The 12,850-nt window shown below is 40.1% G+C and overlaps 1 protein-coding gene across 2 annotated transcripts in view; it reads left to right on the top strand.

The window, feature by feature from the left end:
• RTTN (rotatin) overlaps positions 1-12,850 on the top strand; it is a 120,413-nt gene that overhangs the window by 85,131 nt on the left and 22,432 nt on the right. For both annotated transcript variants that reach the window (XM_060244065.1, XM_060244064.1), the window contains exons 36-40: positions 2,807-3,005; positions 3,894-3,984; positions 5,402-5,555; positions 7,510-7,647; positions 9,766-9,977. In XM_060244065.1, the coding sequence (XP_060100048.1) occupies positions 2,807-3,005; positions 3,894-3,984; positions 5,402-5,555; positions 7,510-7,647; positions 9,766-9,977 (794 nt within the window). The remainder of the gene's footprint in view (positions 1-2,806; positions 3,006-3,893; positions 3,985-5,401; positions 5,556-7,509; positions 7,648-9,765; positions 9,978-12,850) is intronic.

The following is a 12,850-nucleotide window of genomic DNA, read 5'->3' as shown; positions in this document are numbered from 1 at the left end:
TTCTGAGACGCTCCTGAATCTAAAATCCACACCCCATGTGCAGCAGCCACATCAGTGACCACCAGTGTGGCCTTCTGGCTGTGTGAAGAGTTGTGAGACGGCCCCCAGGTCTGCCTTCCTTCCTCCACTCTGGGCACGATCATTTCAGGTGCATTGTAGATCCACAGCAGAAACATCTGCGTACTTTCAGGGCAACTTGAGACGCCTCTCCACGTTGCTTTGTGCTCTCTGCTTGGCCAGTCTCGCAGCTGGCCTTAGTCGCTTCCCCCGATCTGGAACGCTGCCATTTCTCCGAGAAACTTGACTCCCTCTGCCTGGATTCTTCTTCCAACAGCCGTCCAGTGACGTAAGTCAAGGATAATCTGTTCGCCTCAGTAGACTCAAGTGAAGTTATCAGCATGTTAAAATCCACCAACAGGGAACTGAGAATAATAAACACGTTATCCTAATCCAGTACGGTTTTTCCACGCTGTTCCACTTGCTGAAAGCACTGAGCCAAAGTGTTTAGATGAGCCCTCACAAACTCCCCTGGTCTCATTACCATCCAGTACAGGCGATGGGTGATTGCTACTAGAGACCCAGCTGTGCTCTGCACGTATACTGCCTTCAGACTATCCCACGCTTCCTTAGCCTTAGTCTTACCAGACACGTGCACAAGCTGGTCATCTGCCACGCTCAAAACAACGGTCGCGAGGACTTTTTCATCCTTGATGTCATCTCTAGCAGCTGGTGGGTTCAGGGAAGCCTCTGCTTACAGCCACAGACCTTCACGCTTAAAATAATGTTCCATCCGAAGAGTCCACACATTATAATTAGTAGAGGTGAGTTTCTCCACCAGCAGAGCAGTCGGTACTTGGGCCATGCTGTCGTCTTTGTTCGGCAGTTGGTCCCTAGAATTGCTTCTGTCCTCCGAGCTGTTATCAGAAGCCTGACTGAGCACATCTTCCACCTCGGCTCCAGCAGCAGCTCCACTCAGCCACAGGTCACCACAGCAGTCCAGCCTCATTAAGAACCTCCAGAGCAAGTGCAGTGGAAGCATGCTGGGCCTATAACCCTGTTGACATATCTGCGGGTATGCCCTGGACTTGCGAGGCTTAATAATAGAAAGCAACTGTGGCACTCTGACTTGCGTTAACTATTTACATTTATTTACAAGTTTACAGTTATGCTGGCATACACTGACAAAGTGCTTTGCCAGACAACACGATTGAAAGCAGAGATGAACAGTACAGTCTATTCGCAGTTATATACATTGCAGCAATATAGAAGCACCAGTCAGCACTCAGTGCTGAGTCATCTTGCATAGGCACAATACTCTGGACAGAACCGGCATGAACCAGATAAGGGAAGCCGTCATGAACTGTTACAGATCACTGGCATCTGACTCCAGCCTGATGTCTTACCAAGCAGCAAGCATATGCTGACATTTTTATCAAGCGCATAGCACCTGTGTGGCATACTTGAGCCTGAAGGGGTATGCCATTTACCTCTACTTGACAACTGGTTGCTGCTAGTTTGTGTAAGGATGAGTTACATACTCACCTTAGTCTCACCCTTCAAACCTATGTGATCCTTGGCTTAGCTGTAAACTGGGAAGAGTCCAAATTGACCCTTGCCTAACTGGTCTACTTCATTGGGTTGGTGCTAGATTCAATGGCTCCCCACAAAAAGAATTTGGGCCATGTAGGGGATAACTATATCTTTCAACTGGTGTAGGTTTCAGAAAGCTACGTCTATACAAAGACTGTTAGGGCTTATGACTTTAATTGCAGCCATTCTCCCCATGGCTGTGCATGCCCCACTTCTCTTGTGGTTCTTGACACTCTTACCACTCACAGCATAAAAGGTTTTCTGTTCCCAGATGGGTCCTTAGATCCCTCTAATGGTGGTCACACAATGACAATTTGAGGCAGGCCCTACCATTTGACCTTTTGCAGGACACAGCTATCCTGGTGATGGATGCTTCTCTTGATGGATAAGAGTGCATTACTGGGGCCTTACTATCCATGGGGTATGGTCAGGGCTTGAATTATTGTTGCATATCAGTGTGTTGAAACTACATGCAGTTAGAAACACCCTGACTTGTTTTTCAGATATCTTGCAAGGTTACTCTGTTCTTACTCAAACAGACAACAGAACATCAATGTATTACATAAACAAACAGGGTGGCACAGGTTCCAGATGACTCTGATGCGAGTCCGAACTAATCTGGAGCTGGGCTGTAGTTAATTGTGCTGACTTAAAAGCAATTCATATAGCAAAAACTTAGAACATGGAGGTGGACTCTCTGAGCTGTACCAGATCTGCCAGCCACGAGTGGTCCCTCAAGGATATTTATTTGGATCCTATTTTTGCCCAGTGGGATTCACCCACTGTCAACCTCTTTACTTCCCAATACAGCACCACACCCCAAGCTTTTGTTCTTTGGCAGGTAGCAACACATGGTTCCTTAGGGAACCCTAGTGTTTTAAACTAGGTGTTCCTCTCTGGCAGCAGACCTGCATAGATGCAGTCCCCTGTGTGCCTACACAAAAGATGCTCAATGAACATCAGTTACAAGTCAGTGCAACCCTATTTTCTGTGTCCCAAAGGAAAATAATTCCATTATGGTAACAGCAGCTGACATTTTTGTCAAAGTAGAATGTACAACAGCTCTTATAAAGTTTCATATAGCAAGTGACACTGACAGACTTCTCCTTTAGTTATGTCCAGGTTGTGAATGTACTCTGTTCCTTTATGTAATTTGTACTTTACCTCAAAATAACCATGCTTTGGAAATGTTTGTTCTTTGAATTTTGTGTTCTAGGGCAGAGTGACACCACCACAACACCATCCTCAAGTCCATATGATTCCATACAGTCCACCATTACACCTAATCAGTGTGCTGTGGTCACACCCCCTCTTCTTTCAGCTGTGTGTGGCTTACTGGATAACCTGCTGATTGTTGCTCCAAAGGACACTGGGATTGTTCTTCTGCAAACTCATACACTAACTGCTCTCAGTAGGTAAGGGATCAATAACTACTGAGGTTATAAGCAGACAACAGCCTGAAAAGGACAAAAATTGCCCAGAGCTTTGTTACAGATATCGATCAACTGTTGAGTGTTATGAGAATTCAAAATGATATATATGTTTTTAAATTAGGCTAGCTGACTCACTGTGTGATTTTTACAAGGAATGAGAACAGATTTGGAACCTTTAACAGTAAAGCTGCTTTGTTTTATTTTGTTTAGGGTTTCTCACAAGTGACAGGTAGCCAGTTACTTTGATGGGCCTGTCAAGCAGACTTATATGTCAGTATTCCAAATCCAGTGCTTGTGCATGGAAAGGATATGTACTTGTGGAACAGTCCCATAACACATAAATGCTTTAAATGGGTTGGACTCAGGGCAACAACAGACACGTCTCTCCTAAAATGTAGTATTTTGCAGAAGCTGGCAGTTACATTCATGCAAGCCATTATGGTCTGTACATGTGTGTGTATGTAGTGAAAAAAAAGTGAAAATCCATATGATGGATTTGGGAATGTGTTTATATTCTATCGTTTTCCAAATACAAGAGGTTTTTGTGAAATTCCTCTCTTTGGAGGGGGAGGATAATGAATTGCACATGAATGCATATGGTCAGGCATTTACACTGATACAAAGGACCGTATATAATGGTTATTCAATGGTGAAAAGGATATGACTGCACCTGTTCTTCAGTCATTCATGACTTGAGACAAAATTTTGAGTTTGAAATGCTGATTTTATGGAATAACAATACTTTCTATATGTAGGGCTTCTGTCTGAACACTAAGGCAGCCTAGATTTTATTATGTCATGTTTATGTGCAAGTAAATGTCTATGTCTGCTGATCTAATGGAGTCTTTTGGGGGTTGGGATTTGTATCAGCCTTGTAAATTCAGGCTTGATAGAGAGATGTATCTTGGAAATGAAATCGCCTCTTCCTTGGTCATCTCATATGGAGTACACAAAAATTCAGGTTAGTGATTCTAGCATGCTTATTTTACATTTGTGTTTCTGTTATTCTTTTGTAAAAGAATAGCATCATCTGCATAAAGTAATATTGGGATCTGACAGGTAGCTAGAAGAAGGGCATGAGAATTCACCATAGATACTAACCCAGAGTAGTCATTAATATATAGATTGAGGAGAGGGGAGGCCAACAGTCCACCAGAACCACATTATCCTGCCAGTTTTTTGTTTTCAGTTGATATTGCAAGAATCATTGGAAATAGAGAACTGTTGGCTTATGCTGTGGGTGGTGGTTCTTTTTGAAGGAAAGGCATAATAGATTAATCATAAAAGAGAAACTAAATGCTTGCTTTTAGAAAATGGAAAAGAGAACCATCTTTAGGTCATTTTTTCTTTTTTAAATTAAATTTGGCATAGAGGAATAGGATCTGGCATGCCTGCAAATGTCAGTATGCATTAAATCTTGGTTCCATCAATAATTTGGAGGATAATTTTAATCTACAAACTTCAGAGCCTTAGGTGGCTGTTATATAATTTAGTTATGCAGTACAACTGACTATAAAGCAGTAGTATGAAAGGTCCTTTGATCTCATCTTCCAGTATAAATTGTTTGGTGAATGAAGTGAGAATGAGCTAGATAAATAATGCATCATATCGGTTTCTGTCTGCTATGTTAAGAAGGATAGATATCTTTCTAAAAAATAATGTGACATGTAGAATATTATGTGTCAATTAAAATTTGCTTATTTATTACTTATTTATTTTATTGGATTTATATCCTGGCCTCCCCTCTGAAGGAGGCTCAATCATATATAAAATGATTGAGAATTTAGGCTCCATATACCTTACCTAGTAAGTATTAAGTCTCACAGAAAAACACACTGAAATAGTACAAATAGAAACTTTTAAAAAGTGCACCAAAATTGTTTTCAAGAAGTTGGGCATTAGGCGGATGAAGAATCTCTTCATTGTCACAGCAAAATTTGAATCCATGACAGTATTAAATTCATTGTGTGATCCTTGATTGCCTGGAATCATGTGAAAGAGGAAATAGTTTTTGTACATCAGGGATGCAAATGAGCATACCAAAAATTAATAGACTTCTTCAAAACGTTTTTATTTGAAATCAGATATAATGAAAATTCAACACATTTCCTTGGAATTCAGTGAACCAGAATCCCAAATACTTATATATAGGCTTGTAGCCTGAAAGTGTCTGACAGTGATTTATTGCTGTAGATTTCAAATTTTTAGCAGTAATGATTTTTGCATATGTTGATTATTAGGTTAATTTTTTTTAAAAAAAGGCTTTTTAAGGTTGACATCTGTTAACTTTATTTCTGAAATACATGACAAAAATAGTTTAGTTTATTGCAGAAATGTACTGCAGGTGTCTAAACCAACTTATTTTGTCCTTTCAACAGGTTTTATCTTTACTGCAGTTTATCTCATCATTGTCCCAACTCTTGCAGTCATGCTTGTTGGCAGACACTCAGCTTGTGATGCAGGATAAATTATTGACACCTCTCCTAACAAATACTTTCATGGTCCTTTCCATTCGTTCAAAGGATGGCTTAGGTAACTTTATTATGGTAAAGGAGGAAAATCAATTGCTGCAAGTCTTGGGGCATGAAATCTGTCAGTTGATTGATTCCACAGTTTTTCTTCTGCCCTTCCAAATGATTTAGATCTGTAATCTTATTTGCAGATCTTCACTTATTCTGTCAGTGTTGATCAAACTCCTTCAAGGCTTCCAAACAGTAGTGATGTTTGACAGGGCCTAAAAACTGAGACTCTAATGCAGCTCCTCAGGCTATGAGTGGGGGGGGTGGAACTCTCTTGATGCCCCTGCCCACTTCAAGCTACTTAATAAAGTGAGACAGAGGACACCATGCATAGACTGGTGTTGCTGTATGTCTGAAAACCCAGAAGTGTGTGTGGTTTCTGGCTTCTGCAAATATTTGAAAGGCCTCTAAAGCCTCTCCAGCTGTTTTTTACATATCATTATCAATGCTCCCTCTAAGCTGTTGAGTCCGGTGTGCAAAAATTCTACTTCTTGGCATTAAAGTTGTGAGCTGCTGCAACAATTAGTTTGCTCTGGAGCCATTTTTCCTGATCTTAGACAAAAATCAGTGAGCTGGAGGCTAAAAAACTGTGAGCTAGCTCACACTAACTCTGATCACTAGTAACTAAGGAACACTGATCACTAGTAACTAAGTACCCCTTTTGCTTTTAATAACCCAACAAGAGTATTGAGAGCAACTTGATACAAGGACCAATTTGGAGAAGAGGGAGTGCACTTACAAAGCACTGGACTTCCAGTAATTGGTAACACCTCCCTCCCTCAGAGCCTTAGCAGCTGCAAGGTCTAAAGAAGCAAGAATGAGTTATAATCATTTACTATTAAATGCTCCATTCTTGATCAGAATCCTGTGGACCATGAGAAGTTATTCTAGTTACTCTGAATTATTTCTGGGGAGCTTCTTTGTGTGGGGTGGGCATGTCCTGCCATGTTCTAAAACATATGAAGCTGCCATATCCTGAGTCATACCATTAATCTAGCAACATCAGTATTATCTACTCTGACTGGGAGTAGCCCTTATTACTATTATTTAAAGGGCCACTCCCAGTCAGAGTAGACAATACTGTAATCAGTGATTATGATGATGATGATGATGATGATAATAATGGTCTCAGATGTCTTTCACATCACCTACTACCTGATCCTTTTAACTGGAGATATTGAGTGTTAAAACTTGAGACTGCCTGCATGCAAAGGTGATGTTATACTCCTGAGCTGCAGCCTCTTCCATATTGGGCTCCTGCTGTTCTTCCAGTTAGCCTATTTATTTCTCCAGTGTGTCTTTTAAGAAGCTGTGTCTTTGCTGTAGTGCCAACACATGTAATTTCTTTACACTTCTTTGATTTCTGCTTTTCCTGATAATCCTCAGTTTGGTGTAGTGGTTAAGTGCGTGGACTCTTATCTGGGAGAACCGGGTTTGATTCCCCACTCCTCCACTTGCATCTGCTGGAATGGCCTTGGGTCAGCCATAGCTCTGGCAGAGGTTGTCCTTGAAAGGGCAGCTGCTGTGAGAGCCCTCTCAGCCCCACCCACCTCACAGGGTGTCTGTTGTGGGGGGAGAAGACGTGGGAGATTGTAAGCTGCTCTGAGTCTCTGATTCAGAGAGAAGGACGGGGTATAAATCTGCAATTCTTCTTCTTCCTCATTCTTGTTCATTTCATGGCTATCATGCAGTGTTAAAGTTTTGCTACCAAAAAAGGAGGGGGGTGGAGTAGATGTATGTTCTTCCATTTTGATGGTTTATTTGAATTTAAAATGCTTGTTTATAATATTAGTCATTTGTCTTTGCCTTAATTCAGGCTCATAAGTTATGAAACTAGAAACGCTTTGCTTTATGGACACATTCTCATTTAGTTGCAACAAGTAATTTAATTTCACTTAATTGTAAGTTATGAAGATGCTTCTGCATTAAGATCTGTGTACTTCCTTATTTGTGTGTTTAATTGGCAGAGCCTGAATTATCTGCTGCAGTTCACCAAGCCTGGGAAGACTTATTCAGCCTTCTGGCTATGCTGTTAAGAAAATGTGGACGTCCTTCTCTCCCATCTGTGACTGCAGCACTCGCAAAGCACTGGACTGCAGTAATTGGTAACATCTCCCTCCCTCAGCCTTTGTAGCTACAAGGTTTAAAGAAGCAAGGATAAGTTCTAATCATTTTATATTAAATGCTCAAAGGGATGTAGCATCAGTAGAATTGACAAGTGATGCCTGACTGATTAGTAACTTTTTTGTTTGCTTTGATACCTTTTTTATTTGCTAAAAAAAGACATTGTGTTCACAGGTATTTTAACAAGACCATTGCTATTTTTTTAAAAGTCACATAGATGAATGGAATTTAGTTTGTAAGGGAGAAAAGCTGGACCCGTTGAAAATTCTTCTGTGCAACTGTTTAAAGTAGTCCCCTGTGCAAGCACCAGTCGTTTCCGACTCTGGGGTGATGTCGCACCACGACGTTTTCACGGCAGACTTTTTACAGGGCCATTGCCTTCCCTAGTCATCTACTCTTTACCCCCAGCAAGCTGCGTAGTCATGTTACCGTCCTTGAAAGGATGGAAGACTGAATCAACCTTGAGCTGGCTACCTTTTCTCCTTTACAAACTCCCTAGCTTCTGCCGGGATCGAACTCAGGATGTGAGCAGAGTTTGGGCTGCAATACTGCAGCTTACCACTGCACCACAGGGCTTGTTACAACTGTTTTAACAACTGTTTAAAAGTACAGAAGCCCCATCATTGTTTGCATCTGCTTAGGCTCTTAAGGCAGCACATTAGACCAAGGGTGTCAAACATGTAGCCCAAGGGCTTGATCAGGCCCCCGGAGGGCTCCTATCAGACCCACGAGCAAGTCACTGTCATCTGCTTTCTCCCCCCTCTCTCTTCCTTCCTTCACAGCTTGCTTTGCCAAGCTTGCTGAATCACATAGGAACTACAGAGCAAAGCTTCTATTTTCTCCATTGGATGACCAGCGCATGAAGTAACTTATGTACAAAAGTTAAAAATGCCCAGCCATTTCATGTTTTCCCCTGGGTCTTAGGCTCAAAGCATTGACTATGAGATTTCTGTAATCATTGTCAATCAAAAGTAGGTTTGCAACTTAAAGATAAACACCTTAACGGCATAGTCAAGATTGCTACAGCACAGACATTGTCTCCAGATTTTGATGCAGTAATTCAGAGCAAGAGGTGACAGTTATCAGAAACTGTTAAATAAGCAAAATATTGCAACAGTGCTTAACTTTTAAGCATATTTTATTTTAAGGGTTTTTTTAAAAAAGTAATTGTGATTGCGTCTTTTATAAACTATATTTCTACTACCTAGCATTACATTTTATGACTCACATGTCCCAGCCCGACAAGGTCTCTTTTATGTCAGATCCGTCCTTATAACAAATGAGTTCTACACTCCTGCACTAGACAATATGAAGGTAAACTACACACAAGGTTCTTCTGCTTACCATCAGATGCAAGAGCCACACTTGAGTTATATGCAGGCATAAATGAATTTCCTTTAAGTATTGTGCAGCTGATTTTGGAAGTTTTGCACCTTCTGGCAGACCTAGCTCTTGGCCATTCAAGGCAGGCATCCAAGTATGACATCAGCTGTCAGAAGCCTAGCAATGGCTGTAGGCATCAACATGGCCTGCTGGAGTGGGGTTCTTGCATGCCCAATGACAAAATTGTATGGTGGGAGTAGGTGGGAGCTTGCTATCTGGGTGTGGCCAATTAACTGAGCATTCTGGATAATAATCTTCCAGATAACTAAACTTTTGCTATAGTGACTGTCAGTCACCCTTGTCGAAGTCCAGCAGTATGCTTACTACTCCAAATGGTTGTGCTTAACAATATTATTGTTTTTTTTTCATAAGATCTGAAATGTGTTTCATACAGAAATATTGCTGAATCTTTCTCAGGATAACTGGCCCTCACATTCCTATGATTTCCTCCAGAGGGATATGGCTTTTGGCAAAAGATTGTTCTGCTGAATTTGTTCAAGATACGAACAGTAATCAACAGCTTCTGTTGGAACCCTATAGTTGACTGAAAAACTGAGAAATGCCAGTCAGGTGTCCAAAATGCAAATTAAATCTGGCTAAAGAGAGCATTTCAAACTCAATGTATTATAGCCCATAATATTTTTACTGTGTAGTAGTATTATATTTCTCTGTGCAAGTACTGCAGCAAAAAGTCTATATGTTTTTGGTCTTTTTAGATACAGTATGTGAATGTGTGCATCATTCTGTTAGTCACCCTGGCTTGCATGTAGCCTGTTTGCAATTCCTGGCCGTTCTTTTTTCTGAGGAAGGAAAGAGAGTGCTTCACAACGAAGAGAGTGCTTGCTACCACCCAACTGTAGTTTTCCTTCTAGATGAAGATGAAGGGAGTCAAACATCTGTAGCCCAACTTTGTGAATCAATAATTCAGGTAGAAACTTTTAAGAATTTTGATTGAAGTTTATTGTTCCTCAGTTTTGCTACTTATGCTAAAATTTACCTCAAGCTTAGCAAAAGTTATGACTGTTTTTATTTTAATAAAGACATAAGCATTTCATAAATGACAGAGGTGGTCACATGATAAATGCTGGATTGCCAAACTGAGCCATATGGGAAGGAAGTTACAGCCCAGTCCTAGGCATCCTTATTCCAAAGTAGAGTCTGTTGTGTTCGGTTGGGCTTGTTCTTTTGTAAGTGTGCATAGGATACCAAACTTAATTTGAAAGACCTATGCAGTACAAATGTGACTACTTATTTAATTTTTTTAGGCTGTCCTTCCCTGCAAACAGGGCTCAGGGTGGTCTACAACAGAAAGGAACATACAATAAATAACTAGAAGTTAAAATGCTTAAAAGTTTATTTCATTAGCTTTACTTGTGTTTCTCTATAATATGTAAGTAATTGAAAATTTTAAAACTCACATAAATTGATTTGGGTTTTGTAGGAAGGTGTGTTGTCTGGACGATCAAAAGTCTTGCCATCATTGCTGCATTTTACCCATAGTACAATTTATGCTACTAACAACATCACAGCTATTCATATATAGTCTTTTCAAGCTCTTGTTAAGAGATCCCCCGTGCCATCTTACTCACTGCTGATCAATATCTTGGAAGAAGACATTAGTTCCTTGGTAGTTCTCCCTCTGCCTTTCTTGTAAAAAAAGTTTTTATTTGATCTTCTGCCATCTAAATCATTATCTTGAGCCTTGGACTAGCAATAAATACCACAACACTTCATGCCTCGGTGTTCTAATCTCTTTTTACCAGGTCAATTGCCCACAGTCCTGTGGGTTTTCTCTCTGTGCCCAAATATATTGTGCTTCTGCTAATCTCTTTTGAGCCTTTTAGTCTTGCCTTGAGTTCTTCTGTAGATGACTGGTGAAAGTATTACTTTCATTGGAGAGCTACAAGATTGAAAAATATACTATATTGCAACTGTCTTAGTCCCAGATTTAAGACAAAAGATACGTGAACCTCATTTCGGATGCTACATGAATCAGTTAGCTACAGCCTCAAGCCCATTCCTCTTCAGATTTCTTTCCCTTAAAATGAACCACTGACATGATTCTCCGTTTCAATTTAAATCAAACATATGCCAACTTAATAGTGATTTTAATTATAGTAGGTAAAATGAGAAAGGGTGTAACACAAACATGATCTATGTTCTGTTCTGTTCATGATCAGTGCCTTGAAATACACTGGCAGTACATTTTTATATCTTTTAAAATTACTTTGTATATAGTACTACTTGTTACTTGAGAGTACACATAAAAACTATTTGCTTGATTTTCTGTCAGCTTCTGTGCTGCCATGAAAACTGGGATTATAGAGAGAACCACACCTCCTTGAACAGTGAAGAAAAGGTGAAGACAAAATGGTGTAAAATGATTGAGTAACATAGTGGTAATCTGATTTCCTGATGTGTTGTGAACATTCATGTTCATTGAAAAAGCTGAAAGCAAGGCAAAGAAGTCAAGTCAAGATAAGGAAGAAAAAGGATGGGTAGAGGTGGTAGATCATAGTGACATGAATGGACAAAATAAATGAACAGCATGAAATTCAAGAGGAAAAAAAGGAGGGGAGCCAACTTAGCCACAGTGACTCGGAAGAACTGCATAGGATAGGATTAGAACAGCATGAGTCATGGCTTTGGAAGAAGAAATCCAAGGTTCAGTTTAAGCACTAAAGGAATGAGCTTTTTGGAGTACAGCAGGTCATTCTTAACTGTCAATTTTTTTTAATGTAAAAGGATTATTAAGAAGAGGAAATGTGAAGCTGAGCAAATCATGCTAGAGACCAAAATACAGCATTTATTTTTTTATGTATTTACTTTATTATTATTATTCACTGAGACTTGAGTTCTAACAACTAGAAGAGAGGAGAGCCCTGTACAGACTTCTGGTTCATTCTCTGCCTGTGCAAACTTCTATGTGAGCTTCAGATGGGAAGAAGATATCACAATCTGACTCTCTAAGCCCACCCCATCCCTTGGATTGAAGGCTGTTTAGAAATAATGACCTAAATTTATGCAAATGTGCACTCCCTGGCAGTAGATAGGAAATAGAAAGCTGATTAAACATTGTAGATCACAAAATAAATCACTAATGAAAGTGAGACCAAGGTAAAAGAAAATGAGGCAAGAATGCACACAGGTGTGGGAATGTTAAGGAATCAAGCTTGGTATGTGCTTGGCTTTATCAAAGGGTTGATTAACCTTTGGCATTTCCCCATGACAGCCTGTTACAAGTCGATGTAGTGTTGTTAGCTGCCCTGAGCCTGCTCTGGCAGGGAGGGTGGGATATAAATAAAAATTGATGATGATGATGATGATGATGTTTTAAGGCCCTAGAAATAAGTGCAATGTCATACATTTCCTATAATGTGGTAATGGTACCTGTCCCTGTTCTTCTTCATCTTTGTTACCAAAGATGTTCCATTTGCTTCCTTGTGTTATGACAAGGAAATCTGGGATGCCCTTTGATAACATACATAACACATACACAGATTATTTTACAACCTCAGTGTGAACCAGGCAATGAAAGTTTTACAGGAAGGAAAGCACCCCCATTTACAGTGATCAATTGAGGACCCATTTTCTGTGCTGACATTATGAATAACTTTTAATATTCTGACAAGGGGGACCCGAAAAGCCAGAGTAGAACAATAAATCTCACTGGTTAGAGGCTGTCAGAAAATATGGGACACTCTTCTCCCTATATTTCAGGATAGGTAAAAACAAACCCTCCCAACTGGGGAAGAAAGAGTTAAATCAAGCTCACTCCAAGCAATCTGTGCAAGTTGAGAG

This window comes from Heteronotia binoei, chromosome 7 (genome assembly GCF_032191835.1).
Source record: "Heteronotia binoei isolate CCM8104 ecotype False Entrance Well chromosome 7, APGP_CSIRO_Hbin_v1, whole genome shotgun sequence".
Taxonomy (NCBI): domain Eukaryota; kingdom Metazoa; phylum Chordata; class Lepidosauria; order Squamata; family Gekkonidae; genus Heteronotia; species Heteronotia binoei.
The sequence above is the reverse complement of the archived record's forward strand: the minus strand, read 5'-3'. Positions and strand labels throughout refer to the sequence as shown.